The sequence below is a fragment of the Poromitra crassiceps genome (genome assembly GCF_964638095.1).
Source record: "Poromitra crassiceps genome assembly, chromosome: 21".
NCBI lineage: Eukaryota > Metazoa > Chordata > Actinopteri > Beryciformes > Melamphaidae > Poromitra > Poromitra crassiceps.
The window spans coordinates 21,177,044-21,201,296 of record NC_139638.1 but is presented as its reverse complement, the minus strand read 5'-3'; the positions used below and the strand labels follow the sequence as shown (position 1 = coordinate 21,201,296).

Sequence of the window (24,253 nt, the reverse complement as noted above, 5' to 3'; positions counted from 1 at the left end):
ATCCTAACAGCCTCTGTTCAAATAATGCTGCATCTACAGACAGTGTCCATCAATGGCATTGTTCAGGTGATGTTTAAACTCACTGATGCCATAATCCCTCTCTCAATGTGGCCTCTACAATGAGAAGCCAAAACCCGCTTGGACAACCCTCCTTCCCCCCAGTTCATGTTCAGATTATATAGAGCCAAAGTGGAACGTCACTTCCTGCTTCAGCACTGTACCAGAGATCTTTATCCGCCATTTATTTTCCCATAGACATTTCGTAAAATGCGTATAAAAATTGTTTGACTTTGTCAAACCAAAACGGTTCAGCTATATTTTGAATCGGCAGAGACCATAGAACATTTCACTCGGACCAAAACGTTAAAAAAACTACATTGAAAAAATAGTTTCTTTAAATCCGCAGTTTTTTACGTTTTGGTCTGAGGGAAATGTTATGTGGTCTCTCTTGTTTCTAAATATATCTGAACCGTTTGGTTTGAAGAAGTAAAACTATTTTTATAAGCATTTTACGAAATGTCTATGGGAAAATAAATGGCGGATGAAAATCTCTGGTACAGGGCTGAAGCAGGAAGTAGGCGATCACTTTGCCTCTCTATAATAAATCATTTTCAGTCTTCCATAGAATTGTATCAAAGCATAAGAGACCCACATTCCCCGCCTCCCCTTCACTGTATCCAGATGGAGTTGTTGCGGTCGGGCCGGTGGGGGTCAGTGGTTGTGGTTGTTGTGGTGGTGGTGCCTGTGGCGGCTGTGAGGTCACTGAAGGTGGAGAAGAACTGCTCCATCTCCTTCTGCAGCGTCTGGTTCCGTCGCTCGGCGTCGTCCTTGGCGCGCTCGGCGTTGCGCAGCTTGATCTCCACCATGGTGTACTTCTTCCTCTCCTGGTCCAGCTCCTCGTGGAGGCTCACCATCTCCGTCTCCAGCTCCAGGTTCTGCTGCTCCAAGCTATGGGAGGTGGAGAAGAGGTGTGAGGAGAGAGGATGGCATATAGTGCTGTCAGGGTCAGTGGGATAGAGTGGAAGCAGTCCTAAAACCAGGAAGTTGTGGTTTTTTGTGTGTTCAGCAAGTTAATCTTCACAAATGAACACCACTTTTATGATTTTTGAAGCATTTTCTGATTTTTGGCGATCACATTTATACTTCAAAAGTGATAACAGAGGTGTTGTTTTGTTTAGATTATCTTGCTGAACACAAAGGTCCCATTTTCATAAACTTGTATTAACTAACCTCTAACCTTATTTCAGGCATCTAACCAAAATCCCCATAGACTTCCTGACGAGGGAACCGAGCACGATGCTAACTTCCGGGTTGGCCTAGAAAAATATGTCCCTGCGGTACTCTAATAGCAGAGATGGGAAGTAACTAAGTACACATATTTCATTAGTGTACTTAAGTAGGATTTTCAGGTATCTGTACTTCACGGAGTATTTTTTTCTGAGAACTTTGTACTTTTACTCCCTACATTTGAACACAAATACCTGTACTTTCTACTCCTTACAGCATCTGCTGCTCTGCCCTGTCAAGGCAAGTCTGTGTGTGTGTGTGTGTGTGTGTGTGTGTGTGTGTGTGTGTGTGTGCGTGCGTGCGTGCGTGCGTGCGTGCGTGTGTGTGTGCCCATGTGCGCTTTTGCGAGAAAATACACTGCAGAGCATCTGTCTGGCAGAGATGGGAAGTAACTAAGTACAAATACTTTGTTACTGTACTTAAGTAGGATTTTCAGGTATCTGTATCTGTATTTGAATTTTAACAATTAATGCATTTGCTGGGGACCACCTGGAACTCCCTCAAGGACCCCTGGTGGTCCCCACTAGACCCCACGTAGAGAACCACTGATTCAAGTGATTTCACTGATTTAAGTGATCATTGTGATCAGGTATGTGCGTCGACAATGCATGGAACTAAAGCCATTTGGGTGCAAAAGATGCAAAGTCACAGATTTTCCCCTCGAGTCCCTATCATTGGGTATCTGTTGCTTCAACAAGCTAAACGTGTTCTGATGTCTAGAGCAGAGGCTAATCTGCTGTCTAAATTCAAAGTGTTATCAGAACTAGATTATGGAGAAGTGTGCGTCTGTCCGTCCATCTGTCTAACTTTATTTTTATGCCTCTTGATGTGTCGTCATCCCCCCCTTCCCGTGGTATCGAAAATGGTATCGAGTATCGATATTTTCCTGGGTATCGGTATCGAAGTAGAAAGTATAGTATCGTGACATCCCTAATCCTAATGGTCAAATAGAATGCTTTACAGTTTGGACCTCTACCTCTTTATCCGGGCCTCGTACTCGGTCTTCTGCTTGTGCATCTCCTGTTTGAGGCTGGCCACCAAGCTGTGGAGAGCGCTGTGACCGCCGGGCCCGTTAGCGACGGGGAAGCCATCGCTCGTGTCGCTACTGCTGGTGCCTCGACTGCTCCTCCCTCCTCCGTCTCCACCTCCTTCTCCACTGCCGTTCCTCCCCTCCCCCTCTCCTCCTCCTCCTCCGGCAGCCCGGGAAGGCTCATTATTCCCCCGGGCCGGTGCGTCCAGGTCTTCGTAGTGACCCCCGTAGAAGTCCTGCTCCGGGCAGGTGGTGGTGGAGGAGCGGCAGGAGGTGGAGTTGTCCGGGAGGGAGATCTCGCACGACGAGGTGGACCAGGTGGCGCTGTCCACGCTCTGCTTGTCCTCACAGCCGCTCAGACACGTGGTGGCGTTCTGGTTCTGCAGGTTCTGCTGGTTCAAGTGGACATTGTCGTACGTGGAGAGACGGTTCTGACTGGACGTTTGATCCCCGCCGCCGACGAGGCAATCCCGCGTTTTGTTGTTGTCCCGTAAGGTGACGCAGCCGTTCGGTACCCAAAGGCCGTTGCGGCTGTTCAGACTCCCGTTGACCACGTCGGTGCTGGAGATGCCCATACGCACGACTCCACTCCCGCTCCCTCCAGTGCTGCTGGTGCCCATTTTTGTGCCCGAGCCTTTGAGCGTCCCGCTGCGACGCGCCTGCAGGCTGCCGCCTACAGGGGGCAACGTCTGGCTCTTTTCCTGATTGAGGTCTGAGGAGGAGGGCGACGAGGAGCTGAACGAGCCGTTCGTAACTATCCCACTGCCTTTACTGAACGCCGGGTTCTTCTTCACGGTCAGCGGCGGACTGCGCGTGAGGTCGAAGCGTCCGATCAGACCGTTGCGAGGGCTGGCCGATCGCGGGGAGCCGCTGTTGTCGAGACGGCGGTGCGGGGGAGATTCGGGCGTCTCCCAAACACACTGCCGGACCGTCTGCGTGTTGTTGTTCTCTGCGTTCTGGTTGTGGCCCGCTGACACCGCGGTGATGGCAGCAGGGGTAGTCGTGGTGGTGACTTGCCGCCGGGGCGACTCGACGTTGTTGTTGTTGACGAGCTCCAGAGCCGCGGGGGCGGGGCTGTCCTCGTCTCGGGGGAATAGCACGTCGTGGCGGCCAATCAGAACGGCCATGAGCTGCTGGACCAGAACTGTACCTGACAACATGAGCGCACACAACAACATCAACTGTCAATATTTTAGCTGTTCATTTCAGCTCAGCTCAGCATTTAATAGAACCCCATAAGACCTGATGCACTAGGGGGTGTCAAAATTACTCGTTTAATCGATGCATCGAGATGCGGACGTGTGAATCGAATCGAATCGTTGATAGATGAATCGTTGAATCGTTTATGTTAAAATTTCTGTTGACATTCAGATTTGAATGCACTTTCTAAGAAAAAACGGGATTTCATATTTATCTGACTGCTTGTATTAATTGATGAAAAGTAGCCATGTGCAGTAATAATATAGAAAATTGAGGATTTGATACTTGGAGCTGCAATACTTGGAGCTGTATCGAGATGCATCATGATGCATCGTGGAATCGAATCGAATCGTTGACAGATGAATCGTAATCGAATCGAATCGTGAGGCCAGTGAAGATTCACAGCCCTATGATGCACCATAGATAGAACAGACGTGTGGACTTGGTGTTTGAGTCCCTTGAATACTGACCTTCCATAATGGCTACTGGATCCTCAACCTTCGGCCTCAAGATGTTCGGCCCAAAGACTGTGGCCAAGTTCTGGACGCTCATTTTATTCACTCCTGAATATGACTGAACTTCATCTAGAAATCTGGTTAAATAGGAAAATATGTGAGTTCACTTTTCATTGTTGGGTAAACGTCACAATTTGAAATGTTATTATCAGCTAATAAGAGGCAATTAGTATACCTGCAAATGTATTTAAGAAGGTTGTAGTTGACTGGAGGTAGGCTTTCCACAAGTCTTCTCAACTCCTTCATACCCTGTGGAGTACACACATCATCAGAACATCAGAACAAATACAGAACTAGAGGGCAGTTGCATACCTCCGACAACCTTTCTACAAAGTTTTGTGGTGTTAGGTGAATCCGTTTGGAACTTAGGCACCTTTTTGTGATTGGCTACGCCCATTACCACGCCCCCTTTTGGCCAGTGGGCGTGGAAAGTTGATAATTTCGTCCTTAACCCGTGACCAACCTTTCTATAAAGTGTCATGGTGAATCCGTGTGGAAGTTAAACGCCTTTTTGTGATTGGCCATGGCCATTGCCACGCCCCCATTTGGCTAGTGGGCTTGGAATGTGAATCAGATCTACAGTAAGTTGGTCTATGATCTGCATTTCTACAAAGTTTTGCGCAAATCTGTTCATAACTAGGCAGACTGGTCCTAGTCAGCGGCGGTAAACAATGTTCAAGACATACAGACTACTTTCTCTCTCTCTCTCAGGTCTGAGTTAAGGGATATTTAGACTCTCTCTCTCTCTCTCTGTCTCTCTCTCTCTCTCTCTCTCTCTCCCTCTCTCTCTCTCTCTCTCTCTCTCTCTCTCCTCTCTCTCTCTCTCTCTCTCTCTCTGCGCTGTGAAGACACAAGTGTTTTCTGAAGTGAGAATGACAGGGAAGCCGTTTGGGAGACACTGTGGAGAAGCAGAGGAGTGGTCCCCTGTGAAGCGTGCCTCATGGTGTGTATGAGAAATCCAATCTGGGTGCTGGACGACGTACAGACAGGCACAACAAAGTGATTGTAGTGGGAACAGTAGGGCAGGATATGGATGACTGGACACTGAGAGAGAGCAGCTTTAGGCCATGGAGGAGGGCTTTGGAAGAATCGAGAGCTGTTCAGCATTGCCTTTCTTCCATTGACAGATCAATCTTAAACTTCAAATACATTTCATTCTTGATCTTTTATCCACAAGGCATCTACATACCTGGGGTATGTGGGAAAACTTAAGCGGGAATATGGGAGACTGGCTTCAGTAGAGACGCCACAGTGTGGACATCTGTGTTACTGTGGAGAATAAGGGACCCCTTTGAAAATCGTTCCCACCTCACAAAAACTGCCTAACTTTGGAGCGTTATTTCGCCCCATTTGTTGAGTTACATCTGTTGAGTTGCCTCAACACATTTGTTGAGTTTAAGTTGTATATTTCAAAATAAAATACCTTGGCCTCCAGTACCTCCCCTTTTCACCTCACTCCAGCCCAGCCCATCTAGATATTGAACGATCCCTAAACCATTATATCAATCAATAAATCAATCAATAAATAAATCAATAAATAAATCAATCAATCAATCAATCAATAAATAAATAAATCAATAAATCAATCAATAAATAAATAAATAAATCAATCAATCAATCAATCAATAAATAAATCAATAAATGAGAATGAAAGCTGCTTCTTTTTTTTGTGATACTTGTCAAAGTGGATATAAATTGTATGATCATATTCAGCCAGTGACATGGATTTACAATGGTGAAGCAAAAAAAAAAAAATCAAGGGTGACCACTGGGGGGCCATGCCAACTCGCGCAAACTCTGCCCAACTACTGTAATTCATGTATGCTGCCCAGAACCTTGTATGGTACAGTAGGGGCTGTAAGGACATGGCTATGAGCCACTTCTTAACATGCATTATAGGAAAAGTGACTGTGGTTTAACACTGGCAGCTCATGATCCTGAGGACATTGAAATGTGTTATACAAAAATAAATGAACCATGAACAAACTGTCACCAAATAGCCCAGATCCCCTCTTCTCTTACCACTGCGTCATCCTTGCTGAGCAGCTTGGTGCAGCCCAGGAACTCATCATACTTGGAGAAAGGGACGACCGGCTCTGGCAGCTCTCTGAGATAGAGCTTCAGTAGAGACGCCACAGTGTGGACATCTGTGTTACTGTGGAGAAAGACAGAGGCACAGGAGATATAGAGCTTCAGTAGAGACGCCACAGTGTGGACATCTGTGTTACTGTGGAGAAAGACAGAGGCAGAGGAGACATAGAGCTTCAGTAGAGACGCCACAGTGTGGACATCTGTGTTACTGTGGAGAAAGACAGAGGCAGAGGAGACATAGAGCTTCAGTAGAGACGCCACAGTGTGGACATCTGTGTTACTGTGGAGGAAGACAGAGGCAGAGGAGACATAGAGCTTCAGTAGAGACGCCACAGTGTGGACATCTGTGTTACTGTGGAGGAAGACAGAGGCATAGGAGATATAGAGCTTCAGTAGAGACACCACAGTGTGGACATCTGTGTTACTGTGGAGAAAGACAGAGGCAGAGGAGACATAGAGCTTCAGTAGAGACACCACAGTGTGGATATCTGTGTTACTGTGGAGGAAGACAGAGGCAGAGGAGACATAGAGCTTCAGTAGAGACGCCACAGTGTGGACATCTGTGTTACTGTGGAGAAAGACAGAGGCAGAGGAGACATAGAGCTTCAGTAGAGACGCCACAGTGTGGACATCTGTGTTACTGTGGAGAAAGACAGAGGCACAGGAGATATAGAGCTTCAGTAGAGACGCCACAGTGTGGACATCTGTGTTACTGTGGAGGAAGACAGAGGCACAGGAGATATAGAGCTTCAGTAGAGACGCCACAGTGTGGACATCTGTGTTACTGTGGAGGAAGACAGAGGTAGAGGAGACATAGAGCTTCAGTAGAGACGCCACAGTGTGGACATCTGTGTTACTGTGGAGAAAGACAGAGGCAGAGGAGACATAGAGCTTCAGTAGAGACGCCACAGTGTGGACATCTGTGTTACTGTGGAGGAAGACAGAGGTAGAGGAGACATAGAGCTTTAGTAGAGACGCCACAGTGTGGACATCTGTGTTACTGTGGAGGAAGACAGAGGTAGAGGAGACATAGAGCTTCAGTAGAGACGCCACAGTGTGGACATCTGTGTTACTGTGGAGGAAGACAGAGGCAGAGAAGATATAGAGCTTCAGTAGAGACGCCACAGTGTGGACATCTGTGTTACTGTGGAGAAAGACAGAGGCACAGGAGATATAGAGCTTCAGTAGAGACGCCACAGTGTGGACATCTGTGTTACTGTGGAGGAAGACAGAGGCAGAGGAGACATAGAGCTTCAGTAGAGACGCCACAGTGTGGACATCTGTGTTACTGTGGAGAAAGACAGAGGCACAGCAGATTACCCCAACGGTTCCCACACCTTCATAAACATCAAATTCAAAGACTTTTCAATTACTCTCCAGGCCCAGTTCCCTCAAATGTAAGGACCCAACATGGCATAGATTGAGACATGTACTGTTACAACACAGAGGATTTTTTCCCATATTTTATTTTCATTTTTTTTATAGAACAATAAACGAACAAGACAAACAAACAGGCTCAGACACAGGAAAAGAATAGAGAGATAAAAACATAATTGAAATTTAGCATTGTAACGTGGTGCTACCAGCCTCATAAGGTGCTTATGTGCTTGTAAGGGATATTGTGCATGGCATCCCACGCAAGACGTCCACGGGAAACCAGCCGGGCAAGCCGTCCATCACCCCTAACCTCAGTGACTAGTCATTCTTAACCTGGTCAACGTAGGCCAAAAACGGGTCCCAGATAGTTGAGAACCTTCTAAGCGAGTTGGCTCTCAGGAACCTGAGTCTCTCCATCTGTATAACAGAGATCATGTCCATCAGCCACACTTAAAAAGAAGGTGAAGAGGAGACACTGAGGATTTTTATAATGAGAACAGAAGCTCACAGACTTAAAAAAAAAGAAGAGAGGCTTCTCAACTGTGCTGTGTTGATCAAAATGTCTCCAATTTATATTCTTGCACAAAATATATAAATTCAAGCACTTTCAATGACCCGTCACCCAGGTCTATTTATGTCTATTCCCAAAAACCTTCAAGGCCTTGACCCCCCCCCTCCCCCCTCTCTCTCTAATTCACAAACCTTCAAGGATTTCAAGGTTCCTGTGGGAACCCTGAACAAAGAATTCCTTTGGGAGGAGACGGATGGAAAGAGAGTACGTAGATTGAGGGACAGAGAAGATGAAGCGCCTGAATTCGGGGCTCGCCATAAATCAGTGTGAGCCTAAGCTGCAGTAAAACCAGTGGGAGAGAGGTGTGAGTCGAGAAGGTTCAATGAGAAGCAGGGCAGAGATGTGTAGTTGAGAGGATCGCGTAAATACGATCCTGCGCTGTGTTTTCCTAGGAAGGGCCGGGATGTTGATGTATCGCCTGGATCCCGACAATCCCACACGGCTTTAATTGATGGCCGTCAGAGGTGATGGTGGGAGCGGTAGATGGAGGAGGAGGAGGAGGAGGAGGAGGAGGAGGAGGGAGAGAGTCGGGCAGAGCAGAGGGGGGAGACAGGGTGGAGGTTGGAGGTGGCAGGTTGGGATTTCATCACTCATGTCACCTCTCTGTCATCCTGAGTTATGAAGGTGTCACATCGCAGCACTTGTGTCTGCCGTGTTTCCTACAGGGCACAGCGGGGTCCACACGGCTCTCATGTCAGCTGTCAGCGTTTCCCAATAAGAACCAGAAATGTGCCTGGTTATCTTCACTCGTCGAGCACTAGCTAGAGATAAGAAGAGATCATCCAAAGAAGCAAAGTGAGAGAACCCAGTAGTGGTGGGTGGTATGGACTTGAAGGTGCAGCAGGTGTGAACATATGGCAGCTTCCTGGTTTGAAAATGGTCTGTCTGATGACTGATTGAAAAACGGAAAATTTGAAATATTAACTGGGCAGACAAGAATGTTCCATCTGGAAGAACCAGACATTTTGACTTTTAACATGTAATTTAAGGAGTGTCAGTCCTTCCAGGATTGTGCGTTTTTGTGTGTGATTGCTGCGATAAAAAATGCTCGATTTTGCAGCGGCTTTACTCAAAAATTTGCTATGCAATTTGTGAAGTTTTATGTAATTTTTTTGCAGAAAAATTGCGGGAACTGGCAAAGATTGCAAGTTGAGGAACCAATTTTGCAGTTCTTTCTGCATATTTTCCCATACGATGACGTCAATCCGGTCTTGATCTAAACTTAAAGCTATAGCGTTAGCCTAGTATGCTACATGGGCAAGTGCTGGACTGGATTATAACACAGCATGGAAGTTTATTTGGAGTGGACTGCAGCGATCGCACCGACGGCAGCAGAAACAGTAAGACATCTAGCCAAATCGCTCCTTTATAGCGTTGTGAAATGTCGGGTGCACGGCGGGCGTGGATCTATAAATAGTACAAAATAATTTGTATGTAATTTGTATTTATGGCGATTTATGGTTCATGCATACACGTCATCCGCGCATCTCTACTAACGTACTACGTATTATTAATTACTATTTTTTATTATTTAATTAGACACTGGCATATGTGGCTCCAGAGGTGGAGGACTCACCTACTGGACGATCTGAACAGATCGATGTTTCAAAGGCGTTAGTGAAAGACAAGCGCGGGTCTTCTTACCAGTCAAAGGAGGGCTTCTCTCCGCAGTCGAAGGCGTCCTGCAGCTCTTTGACCAGGTTGGCCTGCCCTGGCAGCCTGAACAGGCCCTCCTCATGCAGGCCCCACTGCCGGATGAAGTCCACACACTGCTCCACCAGCATGGGGGCAAGCTTGTTCCCGTACCGCCGCTCATAACGTACGGTCTCCTCCAGCTTCTGACCGAAGATCCCTGCAACACAAATCACAATGTTCAACTCAATGCCCGCCAGCGTTAGAAAAAAAGTGGCCAGCCACTGCCAGCGTCTTTGATTATTTTCACTCATCTTTCAAGACCCACAGAATATTTTGTTCTATGAATATGTAAACACTGAAAGAAGAGAGCCTCTACTTTCATAGGAAAAAACATTTTATTATAGCTTCATCCGTTTATAGTCATAAACACTTGAATGTAGGTAGTGTTCAACGAAAACGTCCATCTGTCCCACCAAAAGCTGAGAATTGTTTTTGTATTTGTAAATTTTTTACAAAAAAAAAATACAAAAAATGATAGTCATGTTCAGTGTTCACGGGTTCTGAACCGAGTCAAATGTCTGTGAGGGCGGATCCTGACTGTTGTTACACCCAGCTATGCAGCCCATATGATTTGGTTTCCCTTTCCGGCCAATCATCTCTCTGGGCACAGTGCATGAGACAGATTCACCCCGCTGTGGGAGAGGGGAGGCGGGGCTCCGGGGCCGGTGACGGCTTCTCAGTAGCCCCGCCCCCTTTTGGGACCTGTTTTGTGTAAATGCTTCAATCAGCATTCGCCCTCCACAGTCCCTCCCCCAAACGTGAAGTGAGGCGCTGAGAAAAGTGCCAAGCAGCAGAACGTGTCGATACGCTCGTCGTACAAGTGTCACTAAGGCCATGTTCAGACTAGGAGGGCCAAATCCGATTTTTAATGATTCTATCCACATTGGTTTTATGAGTCTGGACGCTCCAAGTCTGATTTGTGTCACTTGTCCCAAACCGCACATATGGAGGTAGTTTCCAATCTGCTTTCGACTGATGTGACTTCAGTGTGGACACGCTGATCACACAAATCAGATTTTAGAGTGTCTTTTGCAGGGGGCGGGGACTTGAAGAGCAGAGAGCAGACATGCAAACACTGCCAGAAACATTGTATGTCGGCTCATTGTATCTGGACACACAGATCCGTCTTGAACACTTGCCCAAATCAGATTTGTGGCAGTGCGGACACACTCCCAAATCAGATTTGGGAAACCAATCAAGATAATGATGATTAACGACTTTAGCAGCAAATCGGATTTGCCTGTAATGTGAACATGGCCAGAGACGTTCCAAAGCCACCTGCCAAAGCAGAATTCTTCATCGAGTGCGTTTACATGCACACTCATAAACCGTTTATTATCGGATTGATAAGAGTGACCTGATTATTCAAGTGTCATGTAAACGGCCTCCTTTACCGGATAAACGGCGTTATCAGTTTATGAGAACACACCTGGTTTCTGCTGAATCATCATTGCAGTCAATGTCCACTCACACACCTTGAGGTGAGTTCCCGCTATTGCATGTCAACACGGATATCTTTTTTTTTTTTTTCCGTTTATTTGGACGGGACAGTGCAAAATTAATGAACACAGAAACCACAGAACAGATAGTAAAACCTGGAACATAGTAAAAGTGTAAAAATTGCCGGATTTAGCACGAGGCTAATTTCCATCCGTTCCATCTGATTAATGCCAGTTACCAGATTATTCTCAGTTAGCCGTTTATTGTGTGCGTGTAAATGCACTCGTTGATCAGATCTGCCGGGGTTTGAAAGCAGTCCCCATCTTATCCCCAAATATGAAGAGCATTTTTCAAAGAGTTACAAAAAGCATTGACTTCCTGTCTGCACACACACATCAAACGCAGAGGCGAAATGTATCGCGGTATAAAAAACCAAAAGGTTTTTCTCTTGATGTGTGATACGATCGACTAGACAGTCCAGACAACTACAGGATCATGTAAACGCACACGAGAGATGATCACATCTCTCACTTCCTGCTGAGTACCTCTGGCCTTTTGTCCGTGTCGAGAAAGTCTCTGATTCCCATTTGCAGGGTCTCACACACGCGCACGCACATACGCACACACACACACACACACACACACACACACACACACACACACACACACACACACACACACACACACACACACACACACACACACACACACACACACACACACACACACAGGGTCTCATGTGGACGCAATACAAGAGGGGATTAAGGCCAGCCTTGCTGAGAGATTTGGATCCAGATACTTTACTTTTTTTTCTGTGGACGGTAGAGATAGAAACAAACCACGGGGACTTTATTGCTGTCATTACTACAGCCGTGCGTAACGCAGGTCACCATCCGAACACAATTGGAACGATACAGGTAACGCTAACAGCGGCTAGCTTCCTATAAACGCTGCTCTCACATAGGCTGTCACTTAAGAGCTGCTGCGTTATGTCGACAATATGGCGGCGGTGGGCGTGCCAGTACGTGAGTGACGTCAATCGAATAAGGTCTATACACATTAATTCATCTGGTTAAGTGCTTATAACGATATATGTATATATAGATCATAATAATATATATATGATATCTATGTCTGCTCACTCACTACAGCAAATGACGGTGTGCTGAACTCACCCCTCTTGAAACCGACACATCTTCTAAGTTTCCGGTAGAAGCGTCTCTTAATGAGAGTGTGATAACTCAGGGCACCAGAGGTGTAGATCTTCAGGTGTCTGTACTCCAGCATCTTGCAAAAACCCACTTCGCTCATGAGAGTGATGCCAGGTAGTTGTGGCATGATGATCAGAGGAACAAGAGCGATATCAAACACGACGCATCAGTCTGAGACAAGCAGCTCAGTCTTCCAGGTCCATGTTCTCAGAGAAGACGGGAAACGAAGACACCGAGCCGTTCCCAGCGGAGCTTGGCTTATGTTCTCTCTCTCCTCTGGATCAGTTACATCCCACTGAAGAATAGCAGTCACCACTTGCCAAGAAATGTCTCAAACCTCGGGTCCATTTTCCAAAGTCCCAGGGGGATCAGAGTGACAAAGAGATATAAGATCCAGGGGGATCAGAGTGACAAAGAGATATAAGATGGAAGCCAAGGTCCAGCAGAGGAAACACACCTTGGCCGATGGCTAAGTCCAACACGAGGTACAGTGTCCAAACAAGCAGTGAGTAGGAGGAGTGTGGACGAGTGAAATCCAGGTCATCCCTCTCTAGACGTTCTGGTCATGAGTATAGGAATGTTTTCCTGGGTCACATGTAACTCTGCATGTGCGGACTAGCTGAATAGTGGTGTGTGTGTGTGTGTGTGTGTGTGTGTGTGTGTGTGTGTGTGTGTGCGCGTGTGTGTGTGTGTGTGCGCGTGTGTGTGTGTGTGTGTGTGTGTGACCTACCTGAACTCTCCCTCCCGCCCACTACGCTCTGCCAATGAGCTGCGACCACAACAAGGCCCTACTAGCCTGACTCTTCTCTTCTGTTGGAGTTACCAAACTCCATTCGATACGAAGAGTCTTTCTCAATCTTTGAGAAAAGGCTAAACCCAGATCTTTAGTGAACAACTTCTCACCTGATGGGACTGTGTAGATGTTTATTTGATTTGAATCTGCCTCCACACACTGTCTGGTAGCACGAGCCACTCTCCTCTTCTCCTGACTAGAACCTTGCTTGTGTTGTATTCAATCTTAAGGTTATGTACCGGTATATAACCCTGGTTTTATGAATAATATGAGTGAGATAACTCAGCTATGCGAGCAGACCTCATCGGCGACCTACAGACGCTGTCCACCCTGGCAAGAAGGGTTGTCTGGGGGAGGAGAAGTTTGAGAATGACGTGACCACACCCCGCCCCTCCTATATATAAGGGACGGTGCTATCGCCCCTAGCGGCGGACAGTGAAAATTTTAATTTCATCCGACCACAATATGGGGGTATTGGTGTAGATACAATGATTATGCTTCTGTAGGTCGCAGGTGAGGTCTGCTCTGCTCCCATAGCTGAGTTCTCTCACGATTATTAGAATTAAAACTCGTGTGTACTGTACGTCGCTTTGGATAAGAGCGTCTGCCAAACGGGAAATTGTAATTGTAAATTATATTAGTATATTTGATTTTGATTGATTGATTGATTGATTAATTGTAAATGATATACTGTGTGCATGCGTACTGTTCCCATGGCCACATGGTGTCTCCACCTTTCTCCTCCTCTAACATAAGAGTGACACCTCACACCACCAAGCAATCAACAGTTCCCTTCAACACTCAGGTTCTGTCAGCTACCCGGGCTCACTGTCACACACACACACCACACCACACACACGCGCGCGCACACACACACACACACACACACACACACACACACACACACACACACACACACACACACACACACACACACACACACACACACACACACACACACACACGTAACCCACAGAGAAACCCAGACAAGACAATCTTGGTGACCTTTTAGTTCAGACATCCAACCTTCGAAAGGCACAGAGTGTCTGTCTCTCTCCTGTCCTTCTCTCTCCGTCGTCTGCAGTGTGTCGAGGAGGACGTTCCTCCAACACGTGATCTTATGCTGCTGTTAACCTGTTCTCAGCAGGCTGCTGTTAACCTGTGTCCAGCAGGCTGCTGTTAACCTGTGTCCAGCAGGCTGCTGTTAACCTGTGTCCAGCAGGCTGCTGTTAACCTGTGTCCAGCAGGCTGCTGTTAACCTGTTCTCAGGAGGCTACTGAAGTACTGGAGTTCAGAATCGTTAACCATCAAACATGCTACAAGGAGTCTTAGATACATTGACCCCCTGGGTCGGGAGTAACATGAACATGAACTAAGAGAGTCTTTTCTGCACCAAGAGATGCTTGGACGGACAGCAGATACATGTAGGAGAGAAGAGAGAGGACAGAAAGAAACAGATGAACCAAGGATAGACAAACAATGTGGCAGTTTGTTATGACCGTTATAAACGTTCAACCGTTTCACAGTGAAAACCTCAAGCTGGCCATAAGGCTCTGAGCATATTACTACTATCTATAGTATATTGGAATAGAAATCAGAGTTTGTATTGAAATAAATATGTATATTTCACCTCACAAACTGTGAAGACATTGTATAAGAAAAGTCAACCATAATTGGTAAATACTTGACAGTCTGGTGATGCATGCAGATATTTCATAAGGTAAATGACATGAAAGACTAGCATTTGCCTCGGACATGGTTTTGCTCTTAACACATTCACTGCCAGACGTTTTTTTTTTACTGTAGTTAGCTTCTGCCAGAGGATTTTTTTGAGGATTCTGGCTCATCTTTCAAGACCCGAGGATTCTTTTCTGCTAAGATTTTGTGAACACACAATATCTCAAAAGAACTAATAGAATGTGTGCTTTCTCTGTCTAAAAGAGTTAGTTTGTAGAGTTAGTAGTTATGTAAGCATTAGCAGTTGAATACAGCATGGTTTCAGCGTCAGAAAAATTATTCAGAGATAAACGGCTTTTTGTGAAATTCGATAGAACAGTCACTTTAACCATTCATTTTTGGCATCAGTAAGACTTCAGACATCTAAACAATAGTTTTGAACAGTAATTTCCTCCATAACAGCAGGAAACCCCCCTCTGCTTCCAACTCCTCCCTCCGTGTGTGTTCTCCTCCTGCCTCCCTGGCTCTCCAGCGGGCGTGTCACAACGAAGTTGCTGCTGCTGCTGTGCCTGTTTGCGCCGCCGCTGTTTGAGGAAGTCTGGGTGGACTCGCTCGTTTTGTGGAGTTTTGGTTGAGAGCTTTGATGAAGGTTTTGCGATTCTGGTCATATTTATGCTGCGTGTTTCAAAGTGTGCATCCAATCTATTCTTGGAACCCCCCACCGTTGCCACCGCTGTGCATCAGCGTGAAAGTGAAAGCGTTTTCGCCATCAATTTTACAGTATGAGAACGGCTTCCTCGCGCTTTTCCCTCCAGTTTTGGGTCGCCTCTTTGTACTGTGGAGAGACATGTCGCCACTCAGTGCGTCGGTAAAATAGATTATACACATTCAATACCTCCAATTCTGGTGTAGGAGACGTAAAAGGGTTAGATCAACGTCCCACCGTCAAAAAAAAAAAACGATTCTGAAAACGTGTTAACACGTCGTTGGCAGTCAACAGCTGGATTCTGAAAACGTGTTAACACATCCTTAGCAGTGAACGTGTTAAATGGCTACGGTGAAGAACAGTGTCTTTTGGTGAGTAAAAATCCATAGGCAAAATTATATTCTATGTGAAATTAATAATGACTGGTGCACTCAGTCCTCCCATACTAATATACTCAGAAAGGAGCATTTAAAAATGAAATGAACATTTTGTAGTAATTTTCACCACATTTTAACAAACCGTGATAATACTGACAACCGTGATAGTTTTTGGTCACTATAATCGTGATATGAAATGTTCATATCGTTCCATCTCTAATCCTAATTAAATAAATGTGCCATGAGATAGTGGGGTAGTTACAGCAGCTCCTCTGAAACCACACATGTGCTCCTGCTAGTTAAGATGGAGCCCTGTCACTGCTTTCTCCCCTACTCTGTCTCCCTGTCTGCTCCCCTACTCTGTCTCCCTGTCTGCTCCCCTACTCTGTCTGCCTGTCTGCTCCCCTACTCTGTCTCCCTGTCTGCTTCCCAACTGTATGATGAAAAAAAGATACTGATGCAGAGGAGACTGCCAACTCCATTCATCATGAAATCCTAATGCAGACATAATACACAGGGGGAATAATGCAGACATAATACACAGGGGGAATAATGCAGACATGATACACAGGGGGAATAATGGGGGAATAATGCAGACATGATACACAGGGGGAATAATGCAGACATGATACACAGGGGGAATAATGCAGACATGATACACAGGGGGAATAATGCAGACATGATACACAGGGGGAATGCAGACATGATACACAGGGGCAGACATGATACACAGGGGGAATAATGCAGACATGATACACAGGGGGAATAATGCAGACATGATACACAGGGGGAATAATGCAGACATAATACACAGGGGGAATAATGCAGACATGATACACAGGGGGAATAATGCAGACATGATACACAGGGGGAATAATGCAGACATAATACACAGGGGGAATAATGCAGACATAATACACAGGGGGAATGCAGACATGATACACAGGGGGAATAATGCAGACATGATACACAGGGGGAATAATGCAGACATGATACACAGGGGGAATGCAGACATGATACACAGGGGGAATAATGCAGACATAATACACAGGGGGAATAATGCAGACATGATACACAGGGGGAATAATGCAGACATGATACACAGGGGGAATAATGCAGACATAATACACAGGGGGAATAATGCAGACATGATACACAGGGGGAATGCAGACATGATACACAGGGGGAATAATGCAGACATGATACACAGGGGGAATAATGCAGACATGATACACAGGGGGAATAATGCAGACATGATACACAGGGGGAATAATGCAGACATGATACACAGGGGGAATAATGCAGACATGATACACAGGGGGAATAATGCAGACATGATACACAGGGGGAATAATGCAGACATGATACACAGGGGGAATGCAGACATGATACACAGGGGGAATAATGCAGACATGATACACAGGGGGAATAATGCAGACATGATACACAGGGGGAATAATGCAGACATGATACACAGGGGGAATGCAGACATGATACACAGGGGGAATAATGCAGACATGATACACAGGGGGAATAATGCAGACATGATACACAGGGGGAATAATGCAGACATGATACACAGGGGGAATAATGCAGACATGATACACAGGGGGAATAATGCAGACATGATACACAGGGGGAATAATGCAGACATAATACACAGGGGGAATGCAGACATGATACACAGGGGGAATAATGCAGACATGATACACAGGGGGAATAATGCAGACATGATACACAGGGGGAATAATGCAGACATGATACACAGGGGGAATGCAGACATGATACACAGGGGCAGACATGATACACAGGGGGAATAATGCAGACATGATACACAGGGGGAGTAATGCAGACATGATACACAGGGGGAATAATGCAGACATGATACACAGGGGGAATAATGCAGACATGATACACAGGGGGAATAATGCAGACATGATACACAGGGGGAATAATGCAGACATAATACACAGGGGGAATGCAGACATAATACACAGGGGAAAATAAACTTTCCTAGCTGTCAGACTTAAAAGAAAGTTGAGCTGATGAGGAGTTTGGATGTGGAATACAGGTAATGACCATTTATCCAGTGTCCCTTGACCATCGCAGTAACTCAACACCTGTACGGTGTGCCTTGATGGACAAAAATAGCTTCCCCATCTCTTCCAGCCTCGTGCCCATGCTCTTTGGAGGGGCTAATCATTGAACAGGACATGTCTGGTTTGGAGACCTTTGATCCCGAGGGCAGGTGGTGCCTACAGGAACTTCATCTTCCTTTCACATAGACCATGATACCAAGTAGAGAGCATCCGGGGTCACACCATAATAACAACTATTGTTGAATGTCTTGATTCATATCTTCATTCGTAAACATATAAAAGTTATTGTTTTTTGTTTTATTATTAAATCAATTCAATTAGTTAAACATGCTAAGTTTTTGGAATCTTCTATGATGCTTGTGATTAAATCTAATACAATTTTGATCACTGTCTTCATATAAAAAATTGTGAAATTCACAAGATGCACATTATTGATCCAACTATCACATTACCATCAGTAATATCTCTGAAGATCACATTACCATCAGTAATATCTCTAAAGATCCACATTACCATCAGTAATATCTCTAAAGATCCACATTACCATCAGTAATATCTCTAAAGATCACATTACCATCAGTAATATCTCTAAAGATCCACATTACCATCAGTAATATCTCTAAAGATCCACATTACCATCAGTAATATCTCTAAAGATCACATTACCATCAGTATTATCTCTAAAGATCACATTACCATCAGTAATATCTCTAAAGATCACATTACCATCAGTAATATCTCTAAAGATCACATTACCATCAGTAATATCTCTAAAGATCCACATTACCATCAGTAATATCTCTAAAGATCCACATTACCATCAGTAATATCTCTAAAGATCACATTACCATCAGTATTATCTCTAAAGATCACATTACCATCAGTAATATCTCCAAAGATCACATTACCATCAGTATTATCTCTAAAGATCACATTACCATCAGTATTATCTCTAAAGATCACATTACCATCAGTATTATCTCTAAAGATCACATTACCATCAGTAATATCTCCAAAGATCACATTACCATCAGTAATATCTCTAAACATCACATTACCATCAGTAATATCTCTAAAGATCCACATTACCATCAGTAATATCTCTAAAGATCACATTACCATCAGTAATATCTCTAAAGATCCACATTACCATCAGTAATATCTCTAAACATCACATTACCATCAGTAATATCTCTAAAGATCCACATTACCATCAGTAATATCTCCAAAGATCACATTACCATCAGTAATATCTCTAAACATCACATTACCATCAGTAATATCTCTAAAGATCCACATTACCATCAGTAATATCTCCAAAGATCACATTACCATCAGTAATATCTCTAAACATCACATTACCATCAGTAATATCTCCAAAGATCACATTACCATCAGTAATATCTCTAAACATCACATTACCATCAGTATTATCTCTAAAGATCACATTACCATCAGTAATATTACCATCAGTAATATCTCTAAAGATCACATTACCATCAGTAATATCTCTAAAGATCACATTACCATCAGTAATATCTCTAAAGATCTACATTACCATCAGTAATATCTCTAAAGATCACATTACCATCAGTAATATCTCTAAAGATCACATTACCATCAGTAATATTACCATCAGTAATATCTCTAAAGATCACATTACCATCAGTAATATCTCTAAAGATCACATTACCATCAGTAATATCTCTAAAGATCACATTACCATCAGTAATACCTCTAAAGATCACATACCATCAGTATTATCTCCAAAGATCTACATTACCATCAGTATTATCTCTAAAGATCACATTACCATCAGTAATATCTCTAAAGATCACATTACCATCAGTAATATCTCCAAATATCACATTACCATCAGTAATATCTCCAAAGATCCACATTACCATCAGTAATATCTCTAAAGATCTACATTACCATCAGTATTATCTCTAAAGATCACACTACCATCAGTAATATCTCTAAAGATCACATTACCATCAGTAATATCTCTAAATATCTACATTACCATCAGTAATATCTCTAAAGATCACATTACCATCAGTAATATCTCTAAAGATCACATTACCATCAGTAATATCTCTAAAGATCACATTACCATCAGTAATATCTCTAAAGATCTACATTACCATCAGTAATATCTCTAAAGATCACATTACCATCAGTAATATCTCTAAAGATCTACATTACCATCAGTAATATCTCTAAAGATCTACATTACCATCAGTAATATCTCTAAAGATCCACATTACCATCAGTAATATCTCTAAAGATCCACATTACCATCAGTAATATCTCTAAAGATCACATTACCATCAGTAATATCTCTAAAGATCACATTACCATCAGTATTATCTCTAAAGATCACATCAGTAATATCTCTAAAGATCACATTACCATCAGTAATATCTCTAAATATCACATTACCATCAGTAATATCTCTAAAGATCACATTACCATCAGTAATATCTCTAAAGATCTACATTACCATCAGTAATATCTCTAAAGATCTACATTACCATCAGTAATATCTCTAAAGATCACATTACCATCAGTAATATCTCTACCATCAGTAATATCTCTAAAGATCACATTACCATCAGTAATATCTCTAAAGATCACATTACCATCAGTAATATCTCTAAAGATCTACATTACCATCAGTAATATCTCTAAAGATCACATTACCATCAGTAATATCTCTAAAGATCTACATTACCATCAGTAATATCTCTAAAGATCACATTACCATCAGTATTATCTCTAAAGATCACATCAGTAATATCTCTAAAGATCACATTACCATCAGTAATATCTCTAAAGATCACATTACCATCAGTAATATATCTAAAGATCACATTACCATCAGTAATATCTCTAAATATCACATTACCATCAGTAATATCTCTAAAGATCCACATTACCATCAGTAATATCTCTAAAGATCACATTACCATCAACATTACCATCAGTAATATATCTAAAGATCACATTACCATCAGTAATATCTCTAAATATCACATTACCATCAGTAATATCTCTAAATATCACATTACCATCAGTATTATCTCTAAAGATCCACATTACCATCAGTATTATCTCTAAAGATCACATCAGTAATATCTCTAAAGATCTACATTACCATCAGTAATATCTCTAAAGATCACATTACCATCAGTAATATCTCTAAAGATCCACATTACCATCAGTAATATCTCTAAAGATCACATTACCATCAGTAATATCTCTAAAGATCACATTACCATCAGTAATATCTCTAAATATCACATTACCATCAGTAATATCTCTAAAGATCCACATTACCATCAGTAATATATCTAAAGATCACATTACCATCAGTAATATCTCTAAATATCACATTACCATCAGTAATATCTCTAAAGATCCACATTACCATCAGTAATATCTCTAAAGATCCACATTACCATCAGTATTATCTCTAAAGATCCACATTACCATCAGTAATATCTCTAAATATCACATTACCATCAGTAATATCACCAAAGATCCAGATGGAGAGGCCACAGCTGCACATTTCTCTCCGGGATGATTTCACACTCTCCTTGTCCAACGGTCAGTTAGTCCCAAGTTGAGCAACAATTCAATCAACATCTCAGCAGTCAGTGGTGAGCAGAACATGATAGCAACACTATAGGGGGCTCCAGGCTCTGATACCATGGTAGGTCAAACACAGGAGCTGAGTGTTGGGAGCTCCCTCCCTGTCTGTCAGTCTCCAGGCTCTGATACCATGGTAGGTCAAACACAGGAGCTGAGTATTGGGAGCTCCCTCCCTGCCTGTCAGTCTCCAGCAACTGAACAGGGCCCCGGATCTTCACACCTTAGGAGCCTTCACTGACCAATAGGCTCTCGGTCTGTCTCTGCCGCTACTGCACTATGCCAAAGGGCTGGAATATGAGGCTTTGTGTGTGTGTATGTGTGTGTGTGTGTGTGTGTGTGTGTATGTGTGTGTGCGTGTGTTATGCGTGCTTGTGTGTGTGTGTGTGTGTGTGCGTGTGCGTGCGTGCATGTGTGTGTGTGTGTGTGTGTGTGTGTGTGACAGAGAGAGCTCTGCTCCACTCCAGCACGGATGGAGCCACCTCTCTCGTGGCATCTTTGACAAATGACTCGTCCTTTTGAAAAGCAGTCAACTGCAATAGACATCTGCCTGCCTGCAGTGAAAACAGAGGGGCGCCAGCTCAGCCCGCCTCTATTCAGCACAGCACTGAGAACCCGACCCGCATCCAGACCCAAACGCTGGACCTGTGCCCCGCTCCGCTCACACACACAATACAGGCCAGTGAAGGCACGGCGCGGTCGATAACATGCGGGACACAGAACACCGTCATCAGAACATCGATGCCACGGAAGTCAGAAGCAAGTGAATGGGAGGGGCAAAGTCAGAGGAATGTCACTTCCTGCTTCAGCACTTTACCAGAGATTTTCATCCGCCATTTATTTTCCCATACACATTTAGTAAAAAATGCTTATAAAATAGTTGTACTTCGTCGAACCAAACAGAGTTAACGCTATAATAGGGAGAGACCATAGAACTTTTCACTCGGACCAAAACTTAAAAAAACAACATCAAAAAAATATTTTCTTTAACCCGCATTTCTTTTACGTTTTGGTCCTAGTGAAATGTTATGCGATCTCTCCTGTTTCTAAATATATCTGTACCGTTTTAGTAAAAATATTTGTATATGCATTTTACGAAATGTCTATGGGAAAATAAATGGCGGATGAAAATCTCTGGTACAGTGCTGAAGCAGGAAGTAGGCGGTCACTTTGCCTCTCTATTACAACATAATGAACCAGCATAATGGACATATTATGGGCAATGATAGACAGAGCTGCAACTGAATTACATACTAATTTTAAACATGTTAATATTTATACTGAATTTGACCACACACACTTTCTTGCCAATAGCATCTTTAAAAAAAAATCACCATATTGTATCTGACAGAAAATGCTACGTTTTATCAAAGCATGCTACGAGGAACTTTCACGTTGTGTTGATTTTAGCAGGCCCTTGTGGACAAAAGCGGTAGTGTTCTCTCCCGGAAACGAAGATTGCGTTTCCCGAACGCCGAGTCTCCTCCCGCTGTCTCCTCCACCGGGCTGTCCGAGCCGCTGCACGCAAGAGGGCTTCTCTGATACCAGAAATTAGACACCCAGTTTCACGCGGACGTGACACAGGAGGTGACACAGGACGTGACACAGGACGTGACACAGGACGGACGTGCGCCCGGTCACTGCACAGGCATTTAGAGAAAAAAATATAGTAATCGCCGATCTCCTCGCTGATGGTCTCCATTGCTGATCGGGTACGATGCGAGGCATCACTATTACATTTATGTAATAGTGAAATGTAATAGTGATGCTATTACATTTGATTTCATAACCAGTCAAAAGTTCCTTGTAGCTGCTTTAATCAAACGTGTAAGATGTTTGTCTGTATATACACTCACCTCCACCAAAGGGCGCCCATATGACCCTGCGAATGGTTTTCACCCAATCCTCCATGTCATTCTGGGTGCTGGCCATAAGAAGATAGGTCTCATGGTGGGCTGTCATCCGCTCCCTGTCTCCCCCTGTTGGTGGAAGATAACAATGCACATGAGTTGCCAGAAGCCAAATTTCACTCTAGTTTCAAAGTTTCAAGGATTAAATGCGGATTGCATCCAAAGGTGTTCTGGACGCACAGACATGTGAATGTGAGAGGAAATACACTCGCCGAGCACTTTATTACCAACACAGCGTTCCTAATAAAGCTCTCAGTATGAATACTGGGTCGGTATCAGCTATTATACCATGGTCTGAGTGAATACTCGATTCTGATTGGCTGCAAGGTGTCCATTAAAAAGTGATATTGTACAGTGATAATGGACACCTAGCTAAATGGTCTGTTCACCGTTCATATCAATGCGCCATAGTTTCATCAGTGTTATCAGGAGAGCAGTTTGAGCTCTATACCCCCGTTAAGGGTTAATATGACAATTTTGGATGTTGAGAAAAAAATTGACTCGGTCAAAGTAAGTATTTAAATCACCCCTGTGTGCTCAGTTTATCAAAAATAACTCTTATTTACAATTTTGATTTTCGTTTCGGAGATTTTTAACCTCGCGTCACCAGGCTCTTCTCG

General features: G+C 43.8%; 1 protein-coding gene across 1 annotated transcript in view; it reads right to left on the bottom strand.

Annotated features, from left to right (window-relative positions):
- Window positions 1–411: 411 nt before the first annotated feature.
- The window catches only part of arhgap24 (Rho GTPase activating protein 24), an 81,406-nt gene continuing 57,564 nt past the window's right edge, over window positions 412–24,253 (bottom strand). The window contains exons 2-8 of the mRNA XM_083657896.1: window positions 23,580–23,702; window positions 9,716–9,923; window positions 6,055–6,187; window positions 4,208–4,281; window positions 3,988–4,109; window positions 2,264–3,467; window positions 412–948 (exon numbers count right to left, since the gene is read on the bottom strand). Coding sequence (XP_083514022.1) covers window positions 669–948; window positions 2,264–3,467; window positions 3,988–4,109; window positions 4,208–4,281; window positions 6,055–6,187; window positions 9,716–9,923; window positions 23,580–23,685 — 2,127 coding nt within the window. The 5' untranslated portion in view covers window positions 23,686–23,702 and the 3' untranslated portion in view covers window positions 412–668. The remainder of the gene's footprint in view (window positions 949–2,263; window positions 3,468–3,987; window positions 4,110–4,207; window positions 4,282–6,054; window positions 6,188–9,715; window positions 9,924–23,579; window positions 23,703–24,253) is intronic.